The 19,486-nt window shown below is 40.3% G+C and overlaps 5 protein-coding genes across 10 annotated transcripts; 3 read left to right on the top strand and 2 right to left on the bottom strand.

Moving 5' to 3' along the window:
* The first annotated feature begins 2,971 nt into the window (after positions 1-2,971).
* LOC106910790 (membrane-spanning 4-domains subfamily A member 4A) lies at positions 2,972-9,638 on the top strand. 3 transcript variants are annotated; one of them, XM_014977481.2, is made up of 7 exons: positions 2,972-3,082; positions 6,197-6,446; positions 6,541-6,642; positions 7,391-7,447; positions 7,579-7,788; positions 7,955-8,080; positions 8,917-9,638. In XM_014977481.2, the coding sequence occupies exons 2-7, from the start codon at positions 6,243-6,245 to the stop codon at positions 8,959-8,961; spliced, it is 744 nt and encodes a 247-aa protein (XP_014832967.2). In that variant the 5' UTR covers positions 2,972-3,082; positions 6,197-6,242; the 3' UTR covers positions 8,962-9,638. The 3 variants fall into 3 exon arrangements, with proteins under 3 accessions (XP_014832967.2, XP_014832968.2, XP_087865705.1); XM_014977482.2 differs by having other exon boundaries at positions 8,920-9,638; XM_088009579.1 differs by having other exon boundaries at positions 3,008-3,105.
* Positions 9,639-10,283: 645 nt separating this feature from the next.
* Positions 10,284-10,939, bottom strand: LOC106910791 (histone H2A-like). Its single transcript, XM_014977483.2, has one exon. It carries the CDS (start codon positions 10,708-10,710, stop codon positions 10,324-10,326), a length of 387 nt encoding a protein of 128 aa, XP_014832969.1. The 5' UTR covers positions 10,711-10,939; the 3' UTR covers positions 10,284-10,323.
* Positions 10,940-11,045: 106 nt separating this feature from the next.
* Positions 11,046-11,542, top strand: LOC148160347 (histone H3). The gene has a single exon (XM_088009604.1). The coding sequence runs from the start codon at positions 11,079-11,081 to the stop codon at positions 11,487-11,489; it is 411 nt and encodes a 136-aa protein (XP_087865730.1). The 5' UTR covers positions 11,046-11,078; the 3' UTR covers positions 11,490-11,542.
* A 911-nt stretch (positions 11,543-12,453) lies between these two features.
* On the bottom strand, positions 12,454-12,911 carry LOC148160348 (histone H2B 1/2-like). The gene has a single exon (XM_088009631.1). It carries the CDS (start codon positions 12,879-12,881, stop codon positions 12,507-12,509), a length of 375 nt encoding a protein of 124 aa, XP_087865757.1. The 5' UTR covers positions 12,882-12,911; the 3' UTR covers positions 12,454-12,506.
* Positions 12,912-14,400: 1,489 nt separating this feature from the next.
* LOC148160349 (B-cell receptor CD22-like) lies at positions 14,401-19,371 on the top strand. 4 transcript variants are annotated; one of them, XM_088009635.1, is made up of 10 exons: positions 14,401-14,450; positions 14,586-14,669; positions 14,837-15,193; positions 15,293-15,502; positions 16,771-17,031; positions 17,202-17,462; positions 18,146-18,230; positions 18,329-18,392; positions 18,802-18,971; positions 19,061-19,371. In XM_088009635.1, exons 2-10 carry the CDS (start codon positions 14,618-14,620, stop codon positions 19,161-19,163), a joined length of 1,563 nt encoding a protein of 520 aa, XP_087865761.1. In that variant the 5' UTR covers positions 14,401-14,450; positions 14,586-14,617; the 3' UTR covers positions 19,164-19,371. The 4 variants fall into 4 exon arrangements, with proteins under 4 accessions (XP_087865761.1, XP_087865768.1, XP_087865765.1 ...); XM_088009642.1 differs by having other exon boundaries at positions 18,848-18,971; XM_088009639.1 differs by having other exon boundaries at positions 18,332-18,392.
* Positions 19,372-19,486: the final 115 nt, after the last annotated feature.

Consider the following 19,486-nt stretch of genomic DNA (forward strand, 5'->3'; position numbering starts at 1 on the left):
CATTTCTGTGGTAATTTGATTTTATTCAATTGAACATTTAACTCTACAAAAGTGTAAAAATAGCACTTCACATTTATCTGTGCAGAGTTGTTTTTTCACAGCTAAAGAGTAAATTATCAACACAGTAGTGTGTCAGATTAACACTCACTGGAGTTATATGAGCCTCCAGTGTAAACCCTCAATAACTCAATGCAGTGTTGAAAAGCATGAAATTCTGAGTTATTTTGTCACCACTGTGGAGTAACTTATTAACTCTGATTAGAATCATATTTACTCTTATCAGAGTTATTTGACTAGGAGTGTTAAGTTTTATTAACACTGTACAGTGTTAGTCAGTGTTAAATTTTAACTCTATTTTGAGTTAAATTTTACTCTGAAAATGGAACACTATCGAAAGAGTTAAATTGACACCAATTCCGATAAGGACCAAATAGACTCGGACACAGTGTTAAATTTAACTCTTTAAGTGTTGATTTAACACTGCAAAATTTACTGTGCTCTTGCGGTCAACTTGTGGTTTTTAGAGTCATTTACTGCTGTTCAAAAGGTTTTTTTTAACTAAACTTTCACTCAGTAAATGTGTGAGAGAAATCTGGATCATTTAAGAGAAAACAGTTTATCTCAGTTTTCCCAGATGGTTTCCCTTTAAGTCAGCCCTACTTTGTACCACTATGGGGTCCAGGAGGGGCTTTAACTAAGGAATCAGAAACCTGTTTTATACATTTAAGGACATTTACCAAACAAAAACTCCCAGATATAAGAGTTTGATTATGAAAAGAAAAATGAGGGAAGATTTATTAAAAGCAAAAAGCAGATAAAAAACAGAAACACTTCCAACAAACTTCAATTCCAGCAACACCAACAAAACCATATTTTTAGCAGTGTTCTAAGCTTTTATATGAGCAGATAAACATGACCAATATGTAAGAAGGGACTATGCTTTTCTTAAAGCTTCGTAGTCTGGTGAAAACCGGCATTGTGCATTCATTGTTTTTATCTCCTGCTACGTTTTATGTTATTGAAAGATAAACATATATCAAAACAGAATGGATGGGTTTGTACACATCAATGCATATTCACTATACTCCAACAGTCCATATTTAACTTTATCACAAAAGGATCCAGGGCTAGTTAAACACGTTGGCCTAAATATATTGCAATTTTCTTATTTCCTAAAAAAAAATGCTGTTTTTGATACACCAAAGCTCATAATTACTTCAAAAATGTACGTCCTTTGTTCCATTTTTCACCCATGGAGGTCGCCATTTTTGGTTGATGACGTCTTTAGGTCCATTCTGTACTGGAGTCTATAGAGTAAGCACACTAAAGCTAACTTTACCCCAGTAGCTGTTTATCACATTGCGTTTGACTGGTGTCATTTTGCCACATTCAGTGTGACACACTAATGCCACACTGAGTAAGGAGTATGTGACGTAACATAGATGTGCGCATGCACATTACCATAAGGTATGGTGGATTGACGGGTATGAGAGATAGTCAGAACACCTGTTTTGTGCGAAATTCTGTTCCCCTGCGTCGGGAGCGCGCATTGCAGCCAGGGGGGCGGATCCGGCGGATCTGACCATTTTCACTGCGCTTCTGATCGATTTCTCGCTAAAACAACTCATATAATCAAGTCAAGGTTGTAATTTTCAGTTTTATCGGCAGCTAACAAAATTGTGAAATAAATAAATAAACGAGGTCGTGTGTGGAGGTCTTTTGTCACGTAAGCCTGACAAATAAAAGTCAGTCACCAAACACAGGTTTCCAACACGTTGTGTGTATTTATAATTTTTCATTCCTGATATAAAAGGATGGAAACTGGCTGATAGCAGGGCACCAAAAATTAAAACTTCCTGAAAAAATGAGAGTGTAGGCTTTCTGGTAAATCCCGTTCTAATGTAAAAATATGACAGATTACTGGATTAAGAAAATTTCTAGTATATTACATGCTGTCATACATAACAATCTTTGAGAATTTGGAAGCAGTTGCTCTTCATTTTCCAAAGTTATGGGGGGAGGAGAGGAGCGAATTGATATTTCAGCTGCCTGAAATAATCTGTTCCCTCTCCATAAAATGGGAACAAATTAATTTGCCTGCAAGTCTCTAACTGTGTTTGTTCCTTTCGTCATCAACAATAAAAGTTTGAAAACATTTGATCATTATTTGCCAGAGTGATGAGGGGGAAAACCAAATATTTTAGCTGCCTGAAATAATATGTTCCCCCTCCTAGGAACAAATTAATTTACTACAAAGTCTTTAACTGTGCTTATTCCTTGTAATTTAAACCTGGTTTATTAAACATGACAATAAACTCAGTGTACGTCCACATATCACAAAGCAACAGAGCAGTATCTGGAAGCCTCTAGAGGTTGATCATGGATGTGCAGCCAACAAATCTGAGGTTAAATCTCAACAACAAATAAGACAGTTAGGTGTACCTAATAAAGTGGCCTGTGCCAGTCAGTCTCTCTCTACATTTTTTAAATTTATTTTTAATTCACTTCTTTTTCTATTTACACACCAATTTCAGCTTTGTGTTTCGCGCTTTATATAATGCATGTTGTTTGACTTTGTGACAACAAACGCCCATATTCCCAGCAGTGACGCCCGTAGTTTCCTTGTGCTGCCTTCACAGACTGTAGGGATTATGAATCTAATCGGAAACCCCCCCACCCCCTCCGCCCCAAAGTAAATCAGCAGAATAAAGCCACACGTAAGGTGGAAAACAAATGCTAACAAGCATGATTATCATCTATAGCAATAATTAAAAATACTCGGAATTTATACAGATGTCTTGTAAAATCTCGTAAAGTAATTTTAATTTGTGTAACGTTTTATCTCCATTGTATCCAGTTGTTTTGTAAAATGTCGTTATTGACATCTTAATGCATACAGTTGTTGTCTGTTCCGTGTATATCATGTTCTTATCGAAGCTCAGTTTTACAGTGGAGGAAGTGAAGTGTGAGATTTCCGTTTTCCAAACGACACCTGAAGGCACTCCGACCTGGATTCGGAAAGTTCACTTCCTAACAGATTCAACGCTCCGAGTCTGGGTGAAAAGCGACCGATTTAAAACAGGTAAACAACTTTATTCTTCTCGGGTAATTATATTGTTGCTTTATGAGATTATATCAGGCTTTGTTTCGTTTGTTTTGTTTCTTTTATTGCGCTGCAATAAAGTAAACAGCGTCGCATATATTAATGTTTTACAATTTAGTCAAGTCAAGTTTATTCTAAGGCACATTTCAGCAACAAGGCAACTCAAAGTGCTTTATATCATAAAAACACAATACAGTCACCAGTTGTGAAGCAGGCAACAAATATATTTTGTTACATTTACTTTAGTAGCCCCCTTGTTACATTTTTTTCTTATCATTGAGTTTCGACATCTTAAAAATGCAAGAATGAGAGGCACATTGCTGTAGTTCAGACAAAATGTCTTTTTTTTTGTAACGATGGCGCAGTTAGCAGCATGCTATCAAACCCAGACTCTGGGTTTAATGGGCTCTTTGCACCTCAGCTTCCGCGTTCGGGGTAAAGCGGCTGGATTGTTTCCGATCCAATACAAATATCATTTACATTAGGTGCTTGCAGGGCTTGGCCAAGGTTTGTACATCGATCCGAAGCCCCAACAAGTCAGCTGGAGAAAGGTTTTAAGATGTTCGCCTCGTTATACATTCACTGACACGAAGGTGAGTTTTACTTAAACTTTGTGGCTAACATTAACGTTAGCTTATGCTAGTAGGCAATATTCTCGGACATTGTTCTTGTAAAATGTGCTATTTAAGTATCTAAACATTCTAACGGACAATGTATTTATCTTATTTTCAAGTATATTATGTGTGTTTATTGTCGTTAGTGTCACAGACTAACGGGGAGGTTACGGTTCGGGCTTTTTACTTCCGAAGCCTGACGAAGCACAACAAGCCTCATAGCTTAACAGTAGCGCAGCTCTGGTGTCAGAGATCTGGTTCAGCTGTTCAGGTTCAAAGTTGCTGCTTTTAGAAAAATATGACCGTGTTGCTTCATGTCTCCGTGTTATTTCGTTTTATTACCTTTGCATGTTTCTTGTGAAGAGCTCAGATAGGACGGTGTTTACAGCAGTATGTACATGCGGATCAGTCGCTCGGCTGTCTGGCTCTGGTCTGCTCTCTCGTTCCCATAAACTCTTTCAGGCTGAATATAGAAGTGATTCCATGGAAATAACTCAGGGAGGCTCCTTTATTTACCATCCGTATCCCCGGTAGTTTTAGGCTGATCCGGAGTGAAGTGAAGGCTGCAAACTTTGCTGTGCGGCGTTAGCTGGTAGCGACAGATATTTACAAACCATCTTCTTAATTCAGGATCGCTTGGAAATTAACGAAAACTTAAAAGCCCATTATATTAGGGAGACAACAATGTTAATAGTATTGTTTTTTTGCATCTGAAATACAACTTAGTCTTTTCTACCAGTCATGGTAACTCAAAGCGGAAAAAAGTGAGCCGCATTAGCTCCTGGAGATGTGACGTCAACGCCTTAGGTGCAAAGAGCCCATTCAGACCTGGAGCTGTTTCTGTATGGAGTTTTTATATGTCTGTGTTTCCTTGCTGTACTTCCTAGTTGCTTAATATCCCGGAGTTCAATAAAACTCTTATACCTGTTTATCAAGTTGGACGCTCCCTGTCCGTGTTACAGATTAACTGGTGGCAGATGGCAGATGTTTCTATGCTCAACAGCGTGTTCAATTTAAAGAACTACTAGTTATTACAAAATACAATCTAAGCCCATATTAACACAATTATTAAGGTCTTAAGTATAACTGACTAGAAATACATTTTATTGCTGTAATGTTGCATAATAAGGCAAAAACATTGCCTGTATAAAAATTAAAATAAACTCTACACACAAAGTTAGGTTGTTTAACAAAACAAATACGTTTGGTTTATTTTTCTCCCTTCTTTCGGAATAATAAAGAAATTAGGAAAACATCTTAAATATGAAGAGAATAATATGGCCATGAAGAAGACAGAAATGCCGAAGCTGCTGTTTCCAAACGTCTTAAACGCACCGGGATTATGGGTCGGCCGCTTTTTAAAGTTGCACAATCAAAAATTGACAGCAACGATTTGGGTAAATTCACTTGTCATTGGAGGAAGGAATCTACTCCAGTCACACTCTTCACACCTGGACTAGATTGTTCTCAACAAAAGCAGAATATTTAAAACCAAAGTTTCTGAAACATTTATCTGATTTCTGAAACTTCAATAAAGGGCGATTTCAGCACTTTTTTTGTTGCATCTGCACCACATGATAACTGACTTCCTCTTTCTCTGAAATTTGCCTTATGTTGCTGCTTTCCACGTTAACTCTCTGTTTCCCCCATTTTCTATCTTCAGGGAAGCAAGATTTGGTCTTGTGCTGCTTTTATTTCCAATTAACATTAAATGTGTCGTTTCTGAAATCATCTCAATTTAACTGTACATACATTCCAACTGGTCCTACTTATCAAACGGCACCCTAAGCTCAGTTAATTGTTCAAAAATAATTTTCTTTTAAAGAACTTCAGCAGATTTAATTGAGTCACTGACTTTCAGCATTCACTCCTCTTGGACCAGCAGGTAGTCACAGCAGAAAATGGCATTTATTTATGAACAAGAAAACAGAGTAAAGTCAGAAAAAATCTGCAGAAAGGTGGAACAAACTGAGCATGGGCAAATGGAGGAGAGGCAAGAGAATTAAAACGACTGAAGCATTACGAGCATCCAAACATAATGACGTATGAAAACAGAAAAATAATTCAAGTGAAACTGAATCTCTTTTGTTTGTTTGTTTTGCAGTGACAGAGAAGAGTTTTTCATACGAGTATGAGCAGAAAGAGAGGGATGTTCAAATCAAAGAAAAGCAGTGATTAAGTCATGAAGTTGGTTTAAGTTTTCTGCTGTTACAGCAGAATAACCTAGTCCAGGTGTGAAGAGTCTAGGTGTTGTAGTTGAGTAGATGAAAGACGCTGAAGGTTGGGTAATTTTACCTCCTGCTGAGGGTCCAGTAGACTTTTAATCAACTCTTCCTAAATAACCCGATTGAATAGTCCAGATGTCCTAAAAAGAGGCAAAAAACTTTCATTTTCTCTCTTGGATTCTTGCAGCTCACAAACTCCTTGTTTCAGTTTATAACATTTTAATCACGTTTGGGTCCTTATGTTTCATTTGCAGCGGTATATTTCCCAGAATTCTCCCTGAGCTCCGTTGAACCTCCATCATGACGTCCACATCTGTCACCACTGTGGGTGGAGTCGTGATCGTAACGCAGGTCATCCCCAAAGATGACCTCTCCATTCCTCTCGAGTCTCCTGCCAGCCCAGCGGTCCAGGCTGTGCAGCCCGTCGTAAAGCCCCCGCCGGCCCCCTCCAAGGAAGACACGAAGGAGAGCATCTTCCTGCGGGGCGAGCCGCTGGGCCTCGGGGTGAGAGTCTGCCACTGCAGGGACACCCAGTGACGAGTGAACTCCAAAGACAACAACTGATCCCCTTGTGTTTTTTTTTTAATGTCTTTTCCAGGTGGTTCAGATCTTCATCGGCACGCTGTGTCTTCTCGTCAGTCTGTTGGTTTTGTTCTCCAGGGCTCTGATGATCTACGCTCCGTTTGCCCTCTGCGTTTTGGTGCGTAAATGCAAAACTGAGGATAGTCCGAGATCAAATCCAAATTCATCAACCTTCCCGTTCTGTACTCCTAAACCAGACCTAATTTCTTCCTAACACTTATCCCAAAGTTTTCTGTAATCTTCTAAAATTCTCCAGGTTTCCTTAAAGGCCTTCCTGGGTTTTTCATAAATCACTCTGACCTCACTCCTTTCCTTCACTATTTGTTGCCTCCTTCTGTCAGGATTCAATATAGTCTTCTGTTATAGTTTGATAAACACCTTCTCATAATTATCTGAATCTGTATTGAGTTGTACGGCAGATGATGACTTGCTAAACTGCAGAGGGAGTTTGCCAAGAGAAATCTTACAACCGATTAAAATCTGCCGCCACTCCATTTTTGCTTATATTTTCAGAAGAAGGAAGACTTCTTCAGACGTTTTGTGTTGTTTCATTCAGTGGTTCTTGGTGCAGCGCCATCACAGGCGAGGGGAGGAATAGTTTTTTTTTTTTTTTTTTCAAAGGGTTTAGCTTGTTTGACACACTGTTAAAGCAAACCATCTGATTGGGGTACGGACTCCCCAATCAGAGTCCGTACCAAACTATCAGGTGTGAAAACAGCCTAAGTCACTTTTGTCTCTAGTACTTCTAAATTATTTTAATATTTCACAAAATACAAAAACATAACAAAGTATGTATTTGAGTGACTAACGATACGATGATGAATAAAAAGCTTAATGATCTAAATTGTAAATCCTGGTTTTCTCAGTTCGTGCTGTCCGGCTCTCTGGCTCTGGCGGCAGGAAGACGCACCTCAGTCAGACTGGTGAGGTTTTGCCTTTTTAGAACTCACAAAAAAAAAATATTCGTAGTCTATTTAACTCTTTATTCAGATGAAGTTATAACAGTCAGTGTGTCTGGATCAGTCTGTGTCTAAGTCGTCCCCTGTCTCTTCAGGTCTGGGTGTCTCTGGTGTCCAACGGGTTCAGCGTCCTGCTCAGCCTGGCGGCGGGAAGCTACACCTGCTTCCTGCTGGCTGCCGGACCCCCCACACGGCTCATCTGCAACTACCAGACCTCCAGCGTCGACTTTCAAACCTGGAACATCACCAGCAGAACGGTGGACAACTGGGAGCAGAAATGCCCCAGTCAACTGTGGAGACTGGACGTAAGTCTGAGATGAACGGACGACCCGAGTGTGTCGAGCAGATTGTTCAGACACAGCGTCGTCTGAGCCGTCAGATTTAGCCTGTTGAAGCCTGTGAGGATCAGGGAAAAGCGTCCATTGTTTCTTATTCCTCAGCTGTCTTTATGTTTTGTCTTGGGTCTTTTAGACGCTTCTTTACGGACTCCAGGGCGTCATCCTGGTCCTGCTCGTCCTGCAGATTTGCGTCTCCGTCACCGTGTGTGTTCTCTCTGGAAAAGTCATCAGAAGCACCAAACATTACTCCCCTATGGTGGTAAGAGAGCGTAATTCCAAAAATCCCACTCCAAACAGGATGTACATGTGTATGAAAATTATTCACCCCATTGATGGTTTCACTCTCTTATTGATGTTAAAAAAAAAAAAAAACACACACGCACAATTAGCAAAATTTGGCTTCTTTTAACCAAAAGTCTCTTATCTCCTTTACTGATCTCAACCTGACTGACGTTTTCACCTGCTTTTCTGTTACAAAATGTCTCAAGCTCGGTCGTACTGAAAGGATGGTAACTGCAAACGTCAATTTCACAGTCCTGCCACTGTCGCAGCTCTGGCTGAGAAATCTTTCAACTTTTTACAAATTTTCATGCAAGAATCCTCTTGTAAGAGGCTTTGAGAGCAGAGGTAATTTAAAGAGAAAATGAGAAGTGAAAAAATAAAATAAAATAGGAGAAATGATGAGAGAGAGGCACGGATCACAGCTGAACTTTCAGAAACCTTTTCTTCTGTTTTGCTGTTTGGACTGTTTGGACTTCCACTCTGTTGAGACGTGCAGGATTCACATCAACTTTGCGACTCTGAAATTTTAGACACCAAAAGGCCAAGCGACTCCAGCCCACTGACACCTGAATTATCCACCTGCTTCGTTTAACGTTTCCACCCAGCTCTGTCTTTACTACATTTTTGAGCCAATATGCTTCTTCAACCTTGATTTTCACCAAATCTTATACTTATTAGAGCTACTAGACTTTTTCATGTCATGTTTGTATGCTAATAGTTAATTCCTTCCACCTAAAACAAGTAATAAATACAGAAACTTAAATGCGCTCTACAGGATTTAGATCTTATTTTAATGCGTTGGATTTTGTCCAGCAGGGGGAGAGCGATAGCTGCAGCGAGAAGAACCTCCGAACATAAACCGCCGGAGGAGAAAACTGTCTCCGTCATTTCAGATAACGGCGTCGGACTGAAGCGGAACCACTGCTCTAACATTACCTGCCTTCATCTTTTGTAATTTTTCTTTTTTTTTTGTACGTTCACTATTTTGCTAGCTCGGTTTTACACCAGAAACATGATCAACTTTTCTCTTTGAGTGGGGAAGTAACGCCACTGTGGCTCTGATTTAAGGATTTGTTCTAATGAAAGATTCAGGTAAGTTGGTTTTGAGACGGCTCGATCCTGTCCTGCTATAAAATAAACGAATGGTTTATTTTATTCAGGAATTGTCCCACATGTTCTGTTGAGTCAAGGAAAATAAGTGAATGCTATAAAATCACATCTTCGATTCTCTCCACTTCTATATTTCTAGTGGTCATAAATAAGAATGTGATTTTAAATTAGATTAGATTGTATGTTAGATATGGAACCCCCTTTTCAACAGTTACATTTTCTTGGGGCTTATCTGTATTTCATGACATGTACATGCAAGATCATTTTTTTTCCATTGTCATTTCTGAATAGAAGTGTTGAAGCAAAGTAAGCCGATGTGATTTTTCAACATAAGCTTCAAACATAATTTTTCAAATGGAACCACTGATTTAGCAAATTAAGTTGAGTTTGACTGGAATAAATAAATGATTGTTGCTTTAAAAAGAGGCATGTGTTATACTATTTTTGAATACAAACTTATTTTTAAAGAATTACACATCTAACTTGTGTTTTTATTCATTCCTGCTTGTTGCATTTGAATTTTCATGTTGGATGTATTGCATTTTTACTTGCATCTTTGTGAGCTTTTACACTCAGTTTTCTGAAACACATGGAAAATTATGCGTTAGAGTTCATTTTGAGACGCATGAGCTTAAATTGTCCTGTCAAAAAATGAAACTACATATTCTGTTGTGCTTTTTAAGGTTTATTAAAATTGTTTGATATACCTTGTAAAATATAGGTGGGCACATCAATCAGATTATCTGTATCAAGTCAGTAACAATTTGATGTGTTGAATATTTCAATTTCCTCTCAAATGATAAATTGTTGCAACTTACTATTAATTTTGTTGAAGTTCCATCTTAAGTTTGAAAATAATTCAAAGGAAAAACCTAGAGGTTTGGTGCTACAATCAAACCAAAATTAAAAGTATATCTATGGAGAGAGGTCACGATCTTTTTTTAAGACTGTATCAGATCGATACTACAATATGCAGTACCTTATCTCAAACCTTAAAATAAAAACGAAATTAAAAATCATAGGAGTGTATTGCTCTAAAGATTAGAGGTGAGTGGCTCTTAAAAGAGCCTTTGTGGGTCTGCGCTCCAGCAGCGTTGACGGGCAGCAGCTCTACTTGGCCTTGGCGGCCTTCTCGGTCTTCTTGGGCAGCAGCACCGCCTGGATGTTGGGCAGCACTCCACCCTGAGCGATGGTGACTCCACCCAGCAGCTTGTTGAGCTCCTCGTCGTTGCGGACGGCCAGCTGCAGGTGACGGGGGATGATGCGGGTCTTCTTGTTGTCGCGGGCAGCGTTTCCAGCCAGCTCCAGGATCTCAGCGGTCAGATACTCCAGGACGGCCGCCAGGTAGACGGGGGCTCCGGCACCAACACGCTCCGCATAGTTGCCTTTGCGCAGCAGCCTGTGGACGCGGCCCACGGGGAACTGCAGTCCTGCGCGGGAGGAGCGAGTCTTGGCCTTGGCTCTGGTCTTTCCTCCGGTTTTGCCTCGTCCGCTCATTGTGAAGCTTCTTTCTGGAGATGAAACTCGAGAAAAATGTCGAGCAGCGGATGAAACCTGGTCTTATATGAGTGCAGAGAGAGCGGGAGTCAATGAAACAACCAACCAGAAAAGCTTCCAGCAGAGCGGGACACCGGTGAGTTTGAGCGGACTTTTTCAAGCGGGCTTCCTCCAATGAGCAGCGAGGACTGAGCCGGAGGTCGGAGCTCTGTAGGCGGAGCTGAGCTCCAGGAGGAGCCGCTCACCAATCAGGAGCCCCACATGTCCAGCAGCGTCTCCTCCTCCCAGCTGCTCCCACACTTTAACAGCGGCGGCTCTCCGCTCCCTCCGACATATTTGTCCGCGTTTCAGTAGAGAAAGCAGCAGACATGGCGAGAACCAAGCAGACCGCCCGTAAATCTACCGGAGGCAAAGCTCCCAGGAAGCAGCTGGCCACCAAGGCGGCCCGGAAGAGCGCCCCGGCTACCGGCGGCGTCAAGAAGCCTCACCGCTACAGGCCCGGTACCGTGGCTCTGCGGGAGATCCGTCGCTACCAGAAGTCCACGGAGCTGCTGATCCGCAAGCTGCCCTTCCAGCGCCTGGTCCGAGAGATCGCTCAGGACTTCAAGACCGACCTGCGCTTCCAGAGCTCCGCCGTCATGGCTCTGCAGGAGGCCAGCGAGGCCTACCTGGTGGGTCTGTTCGAGGACACCAACCTGTGCGCCATCCACGCCAAGAGGGTCACCATCATGCCCAAAGACATCCAGCTGGCCCGCCGCATCCGTGGAGAGAGAGCTTAAGCTGCTGACCACACACACACACACACACACACACACACACAGCAGGCCTCAAGCCACAAAGGCTCTTTTCAGAGCCACACACACATTTTCTCAAGAGCTTTTTCCTTTCAATGTTCTCAGATAAACAAACAAACCATAAGTGGTTCAAAAGTACACTTAGTATACAAAGCTTTAATAAAGAGGACATTTCTTTCAAACAGTGTTTGCCAAGTCTTCAGATGTTGAATTAAAAATTAGCAACACATCTTCAGAAAAACAGGCAACAAGTTTAAATTTGTTATTCTAGGTTATTTCAACACAACTTGCTACATCTGCACAGTACAGCTGGAGTGTGATGTACATTCATGTCACTTAAAATGTGTCCTTAATGTTTTCAGACAATCACATCCTGCCATATCTGTAGCAGATGGATGGCCATTTAAAATTAAATGCTCAGAAAACACAATGGCCATAGTTTTCCTGCAAAAATAACCCATTTGAGTTTTTATAATCTATTGCAGAGGCAAGGAGTCAGTTTCCTTTTGAATACAACACAATGTTCACCATTACCTTCCAATATGATGCATTTAAAAACTATTCACTTGTCCAGAACTGTCAAAAATAACCAAGACTGATCCATCAACTCGTCAGTGAGCTTTGCGTCTTTCTGCTTCTAGAACATTTGTTACAATATAGAAATTAGTTTGGGTAGAAGAGTTCATAAGGGGATTAATTCCATTCTCCTGTATCACTAGTTTTGTATGATTTTGCCATTTCTAAAAACATTTGGGTGGAACTTTTCCTCACATTAACAGCTTGTAGTTTTGTCAAACTAAATGTTCCTTTACCGGATCACCCAAAAAGCCCACCAGCATGTTTATATTAAAAACTCTACAGTTTGAGCCACTGTTGAAAACTTGAGATAACGTTATTTAGCCATGAGACTAAAGTCAAGGAGTGTAGCCCTTCAGTGTTGGTGTGTGGCTCTTAAAAGAGCCGTTGTGTTGTTGTGTCCAAGCAGCAGCAGCAGCAGCTGGTTTACTTGGAGCTGGTGTACTTGGTGACCGCCTTGGTTCCCTCGGACACGGCGTGCTTGGCCAGCTCACCGGGCAGCAGGAGGCGCACGGCGGTCTGGATCTCCCTGGAGCTGATGGTGGAGCGTTTGTTGTAGTGAGCCAGACGGGAAGCCTCGGAGGCGATGCGCTCAAAGATGTCGTTGACGAACGAGTTCATGATGCTCATGGCCTTGGAGGAGATGCCGGTGTCGGGGTGGACCTGCTTCAGCACCTTGTACACGTAGATGGCGTAGCTCTCCTTCCTGGTCCTTCTCTTCTTCTTGCCTCCTTTGCCGGCGGTTTTGGTGACCGCTTTCTTGGAGCCCTTCTTGGGCGCAGACTTGGCGGGTTCGGGCATGTTTTCTCTCTGAGGTTACAGCAAAGAGTGAGCAGCAGCCGAGGGAAGCTGCTCTTATACAGAGCGAAGGGAAATCCGTCAGTACCGCCGCCTGACTGTGATTGGCTGAGCCAGCAAGCAGGGCGGGGCTGAGATCGACACGAAGATGATTAGTTTCAAATGTTGCGCCTGATTTAACTGAAGAAGGAAAAAAAAAAAAAAAAACGGCGGGAGGAAACTGAACGTTTTTGAATTTCTGAACGAACAAGCTGCAGAACAGCAGAGGATTTTCTCCATTTTTAAGTTTACACACAGTAATTATTCTATATTAAGCAAATGTTATACCAATGAAAACCAGTAAACTAGCAAAGAAATTAATCATCCATGTTTCATTGTGTTACCTTCCTAATATAACGGCCTGTCATGTTTTGCCTGAAACGTCTTATGACAGTAAAAGGTGGTAAAAACAATACTTAGGTCCTTCAGACTCCTTGGATGTAGGTGCTTCAGTTCACATCCAGCAGAGGCCACAGAGAGGATTCACCTGGCACCAGTCAAGGTCAACCATGGAGGAGTCATGAACTCAGTTGACCACGACCCGTAACCAAGGAGACGGTTGGAGTTAAACCAGAAGGAGCAGAGAGGAAGTCCATATAAGGTTGTAACAGAGGGAGCATCAACACCTCCTCCTTCCTGCAGAGACTGTACTCTACTATGTTATTTTAATATATTCATATGTAATCCTTCATTATGTGTTGGTCATGTTTATCTGTGAATATAAAAGCTTTAATATTGATAAAAATATGGTTTTGTTGGTGTTGCTGGAATTGAAGTTTGTTGGAAGTGTTGCTGTTTTTTATCTGCTTTTTGCTTTTAACAAATCTTCCTTCATTTGTCGTCAGAATAAAACACTTATATCTGAGAGTTTTTATTTAGTAAGCCTCCTTCAGTTTATAATTACAAGTTTCTGATTCCTGACTGAGTAATTATTTAAAAAGCACAAGCTGATGCTCTAAAGTGGTTTAGTTAAATGACTCTTAAAACCATAAGTTGACCACAAGAGACCAGCTCTTTAGGGTGGCATTTCCTGTTTCCTGCTTGTTTTTCTACATGCTGCTTGAAATACCAGAAATGTCTAACAAGTAGGAAGTTTAAAGACGTTCGTTTACAAAAACATGAGAAGCTTCTAATAACCACATGCCAATCTAGCAAAGCAGGAAACTCAGTTTTTTGCTTCTACATATTTTAGTTTCAGTCCACGGCAATAAAAACCAGAAAGTAGTGGATTTAAAACCTTCACAAGTACCAAACGTTACTGTAATGCAACCTCACACACTTTTATAACCGGTTTTGATAATAATGTTGATTACTAAAACTCAATTTGTGAAAAAATTTGAATTTCAAAATAACAATGATGACAATAAATACTTAGCACTGGAAACCAAGCAGAGAGGAAGTTTAAGTTTGCAAACTCTCCGGGTTGCAATAAATAGAAAGAGGAAGGAAAATTAACAAACTCCTCTGCGTCACTTCCACCCTCAGAGCCGATGATCTGCATTGTTGCATTGCAAGACAACAGTTTCTCCTGAGGTGAGCAGCCTGAAAATTAATTTATTTTATATCAAATTTGAGCTAATGAGTGACGTTTAATGTTGAAAGACTTTCATGATTAACAATTATAGAAAAATTTGAAAATCTAAAACCTTCTGTTTGATTTTCTTTTAGCTGAAACCAAACAGTTAAAAAGAGAAGCAGCGATGAGTTTTTCAGCAGCAACTGGGTTTGTTGTCCTGTTCCTCTCTGTGACAGGTACTGAAACACGTTGATCAACTGGAGTTGACAATGTAGAATATTTGATATTTTGATATGGATAAAATTAATAGAAGCAATAATCATTTAAAATGTCCCAGTGAGGCATTGTGGGAGGTGTAGTTGTATATTATTGATTCATGTTTTTGATGTTATCTGTGTTACAGTGGGACAAGCTGAACCTGCCTGGTCAGTTAAATATGATCCATCTCAGATCTGTGGCTTAAGAGGATCAACAGTGAAGATAAAATGCTCCTATAAATATCCATCTAGCGTAAATAGAAGAAATACAGAAGTTAAAACAAGGTTCTGGTTCACTAAAGAAAATAATCAAGTCCCTGTGGATCTGAAGAAGGACTCTGACTATAAAAGTCGAATAACTTATGAATCTACAGAGAGCAGCATCATTCTGACAATCAAAGATCTGAAACAAAGAGACTCAGCTGAGTACAAGTTCAGGTTCATAACAAACCAACCAGGTGGAGCATTTACTGGTTTACCTGGAGTCACTTTGACTGTTCTAGGTAACATATTTCTGTATTTGTTGTGAATCTTTGTGTTTCTGTTTGCATCTTTCCAGATTTATTTGAAAATGAGATGTTCTTGTTCCTTTAACCATCCAGACCTCAGAGTTCAGGTCAGAAGATCAGAGACGCAGACGGAGCTGAAGTGTGAAAGCAGCTGTGATCTAACCAAACCTCCTTCATATGTTTGGTTCAACAAATGGAAGAAAATGGAGGAACAGACTTCTTCTATACTCGTCTCAGTCAGAGATGGAGACAGATATTCCTGTTCTGTTAAAGGACACGACGATCACCGCTCTGCCTCTGTGTGTAAGTTTACTCCTCATGATATTAACATTTTATTCTGCCAATATTTCCACATGGACCCTAGAGTAAACTCTTAATTCTCCAGAATTCAATTTACACAAACTATAAAGTAGAGATGGGTGATAACTAGATGCATTTAAAGGCATACCTTTTTTTAAAAAGTACATCAGAAGTTATTTTACTGCCCTTTACTTTTTTTTAGTAACATTATTTTGAAGCAACACTCGTCCTAACTACAATTTCTGACTCACCTTCAGTTATTTAGCTAAATAAAGAACAAGCAAATTTCTACTGGGAAATATACAGACATTCTTTAGTATTTATATAAAAAAAAAGATTCTTCACCTTTGCAAATATTTTGGTATGTCTGATCACTAAACAGTTGTTAGAGTTCACTCATTTTTGTCTTTGTGCTCCACCAGGTCCGTTAACCAGTTTCAGGACCCGACCAGAACCCCTGAGTGTAAATTACCTTGAGAAATAATGAGAGTTGGTTAAATATAAAAACAGACTTACTGCTGAAAAATGATCAAATGTTACAAGCCATACAAATGGAACTAGGGTTGCCACCTTTCAGGAATTAAAATAAGGAACCAGTCCCTATATGTAAAGGGGGGGCCGTGTCGGTTAGTGTGTGTTACCCAGAAAGCAGTTGGGCACAATATCGCAACACCAACACCATGAGGCAAACAATGACTGGGGCAGCCTACTATATGAAGTACTCGGAGACCACTTCTTTATTATTACACATAAACATTTGTAGAATACAGAACAAATCGTTTAACAGCCCATTACAGCACAGTTTTGTATTTTACGAGACAGGTGGCAACCCTAAATGGAACATATACGGAGTTACATTCACCCTCCAGCACTAGGCCACCCTTAGCTCACCTTTCGGATGAAACCAAGTCAGGCAAAGATTGTAGCGTGAGTTTAGCTTTTTATTCTTCTCTGCATTCTGTACCCTCCCTAAACGGTAGTCTAATCAGTTTCAGTCTGTTTATGTATTGACTGTCTGCAGGCACACATAAACATTGTTATGTAAGCTGCAGAGTGTGCATGTAAGCAGTGAAAAAAGGCTAAAAGAGAAAGAGGAAAAGATAGAACCTACATCACAGTTACTCTGTGCTTGAACAGCCATTTTACTGATGAATGTTTTTCAATGACTTCTTTTTTACACATTTTACACATTTACACTATTTTCCTTCTCTCCTCTCCTCTGGCAATCAGTAAAATATCCAGATGATAAGATTTGCATTTTTTTCCTCCAGATGCTCCAGAGTTTCTCTCTGCTAAACTGATCTCCTCTGGTCAGATAACTGTGGGGCGTTCAGTGACTCTGACCTGCAGCAGTGATGCTAACCCAGCAGCTAAATACACCTGGAGGAAGAACAACAACCAATCAGTTGTCAGTAAAGACCAACAGTTTGTCCTCAGCTCCATCCTGTCCTCAGACTCTGGACAGTATTACTGCACAGCTCAGAACGAGCTGGGAGAGAAAACGTCTGGACCCGTCTCTGTCCAGGTCACATGTGAGTCAAACTGGTTTCATTACAAACATACTAGTGTTTTACTGAGACACCAGGAAAGTAACTCTGATAGATTTGATTTTCTTTCCCCTTAAAAGATTAATATCTTAAAAGATTAATATCTTCACATCTTTCTCTCGGTTTACCTTTGACCTTTCTGTCCTGTCCTCCAGATGCTCCCAGGCCTCCCTCTGTGTCAGTGACTCCCTCTGGTGACATCATGGAGGGCAGCCTGGTGACTCTGACCTGTAGCAGTGATGCTAACCCAGAAGCTAACTATACCTGGTACAAGGAGGGAGAGGAGGCACCAAAAGCTTCAGGACGAAACTTCACCATCACTAACATCATGTTCAAGCAGAGAGGAAATTATAGCTGTGAAGCTCAGAACAGCAGAGGGCGCTATAACTCCACTGTGACTGTGAACGTTGTGGCAGGTAAGTCAAACCGAGGCCACAGTTACAACTCTCCATCTAAATACTGGGTCCTTCAGTATTTACTCAGTAAAACTGTAAAGCTTAGGTGAACTTTTGAAAAATTATTTTTCCTTCTTATGAGAAATCTCAGAAGACTTTAAAAACCAAACCTCTAAAGGTCTTAGAAGATCCGTTACACTGCTGCCTCTTGGCTGTGATTGGCCCATTTTTGCAGCTCCGCCTGTTTTCAGAGTGCAGATACTTAAAGTTTGTAACCCCTAAAGAGCTCTACTGTGCCACAATAGCACAACATCATTCACATCAATATAATCTTGTTGAAAGAGACCCCAAATTTCTAACTCAATCTAAGAGTCAAGGATAAAAAGTCAGAACCGATCCAGGTCCACTGGATCCACTGGAATCAGAATAATCAGAACCGACTAGAACGATGAGAAAGTTCAGCAGACAACCAGGCAGGGAGGAGAAAACAGGTTGATAAGCAGCAGAACAAACTGGAGACGTGAAACCATTGAAGATAAACATCATGTTAAGACGCTGGAGATACTGATGACTGAGTGTTTTCCTGAAGAGAAATAATTCTTTATAGTGGATCAATATGGAGGATAAATGCTGCCTTTAATAACAGTAATTAATAGGTATAATTGCTCCATACTGCACACTGACTGTCACTGTGATCTGTTCAGCCCCAAGGAACCAAGTCGCTGCTGCTGCTGCAGTTCCTGCTGTTTTCCTGATTCTCACACTCATCGGCCTCTTTTTGTGGATCATGTGAGCAGTTCTGTTACTTTGTAGAGTTTCTTTGTTTTTACAAAGTCTTGATTTTGTTTAGCTCCTCATCATCACCTTCTGAAATAATTTCTTTCCAGCAGAAAAACCAAAGTGTGGAAGCAGCAGTCCAAACCTGGAGCAGGACAAGTTCCCAGAGAACAGGTTAGAAAATGACCTATGTCTGAACTTTCAACGTTTTTCTTAATTAATTGAATTCTTCATTAGCAATGTTACTATGTACCAAGTAGTTAAGGGGAAAAATCACTTTCCCCTTAACTTAATAATAACCTTAATTATTATTAAGGTTATAAACTCTGATCTGATGTGCTGAAGTCTGTAAAGCTCTGTGTGATCGTACGACTTTTTTCTCAAGCTGCTACTTAAAATCCATTGGATCTTTAAGAGACATTTGGTTACTTTCTGCTTCATGATAAAATTAAGTAAATCTTCAGTCACTCTTTTCCTTTTAGTTTCTAATTGGGTTCTGCTGTATTTATTGTCTGCATGAGTAACATTACCCTAAAGCTCTCTCAGAGCACCCCCTACTGGTTAATGTGACTGGTGTCCACAGGTGAACCCAGAAGAGGAAAATGTTGTCTACTCTGTTGTCCACTTAGCAACAAAACAAGAAGAGCCTCTTTACTCCAACATTCGGTCCAAGAGACACAAGAAGAAGAAGAAGGAAGAAGAGATGGTGGAGTATACCTCTGTTAACTGTGGTAGAACCAGAACTGATGCAAGGTGAGTCGCTCTTCAAGTAAAAAAAAATCTGAACTGATATTTTCATATTCTGTGTAATATCTCCATTAACATGAAAACAATTCCTGCAGAACCGAGTCTGAAAAGCAGGACACTGTGGAGGATCCAGCTGCCTTGTACAGCACAGTCAACAAACCGAGAAAGAACGGCAGAGAAACTCCTACTGGTTTATAAATGACTTACTTTAATTCTCCATTAGTTTATCCAGAGAAACTCCTGTTAGTGTATACATTATAAAGTACTTTATGTTTTTTCTCTTGCTTTTCTTTTTTGTTTTTATTTCCTCCAACTCATGTAGAGCTTTGAGTTGCTGAAAATGTGCTAAATAAATAAAATGACCCACTTTGAGAACATACAAATCAAAAGCGATGGGAAATCATTATTTTGATGTCATTTGTATTATTATTATACTTCAGTTTATTCCAGCACAAATAATATAATTTGATAAATGAAGAAACTGTTTGGTCAAAATGTGTAGTTTAAACAAATTTTATTTG

This window comes from Poecilia mexicana, unplaced genomic scaffold (genome assembly GCF_051168715.1).
Source record: "Poecilia mexicana isolate PSO_F unplaced genomic scaffold, ASM5116871v1 scaffold_2, whole genome shotgun sequence".
NCBI classification, from domain to species: domain Eukaryota; kingdom Metazoa; phylum Chordata; class Actinopteri; order Cyprinodontiformes; family Poeciliidae; genus Poecilia; species Poecilia mexicana.

Bases quoted from the DNA above. Each gene is read 5' to 3' on its own strand.
- LOC106910790 (XM_014977481.2), top strand. From the start codon at position 6,243: ATGACGTCCACATCTGTCACCACTGTGGGTGGAGTCGTGATCGTAACG. The intron at 7,789-7,954 runs GTAAGTCTGAGA...TGGGTCTTTTAG, and splicing joins GTCAACTGTGGAGACTGGAC to ACGCTTCTTTACGGACTCCA. The intron at 8,081-8,916 runs GTAAGAGAGCGT...GATTTTGTCCAG, and splicing joins AACATTACTCCCCTATGGTG to CAGGGGGAGAGCGATAGCTG.
- LOC148160348 (XM_088009631.1), bottom strand. From the start codon at position 12,881: ATGCCCGAACCCGCCAAGTCTGCGCCCAAGAAGGGCTCCAAGAAAGCG.
- LOC148160349 (XM_088009635.1), top strand. From the start codon at position 14,618: ATGAGTTTTTCAGCAGCAACTGGGTTTGTTGTCCTGTTCCTCTCTGTG. The intron at 17,032-17,201 runs GTGAGTCAAACT...CCTGTCCTCCAG, and splicing joins CGTCTCTGTCCAGGTCACAT to ATGCTCCCAGGCCTCCCTCT. The intron at 17,463-18,145 runs GTAAGTCAAACC...TGATCTGTTCAG, and splicing joins GACTGTGAACGTTGTGGCAG to CCCCAAGGAACCAAGTCGCT.
- LOC148160347 (XM_088009604.1), top strand. From the start codon at position 11,079: ATGGCGAGAACCAAGCAGACCGCCCGTAAATCTACCGGAGGCAAAGCT.
- LOC106910791 (XM_014977483.2), bottom strand. From the start codon at position 10,710: ATGAGCGGACGAGGCAAAACCGGAGGAAAGACCAGAGCCAAGGCCAAG.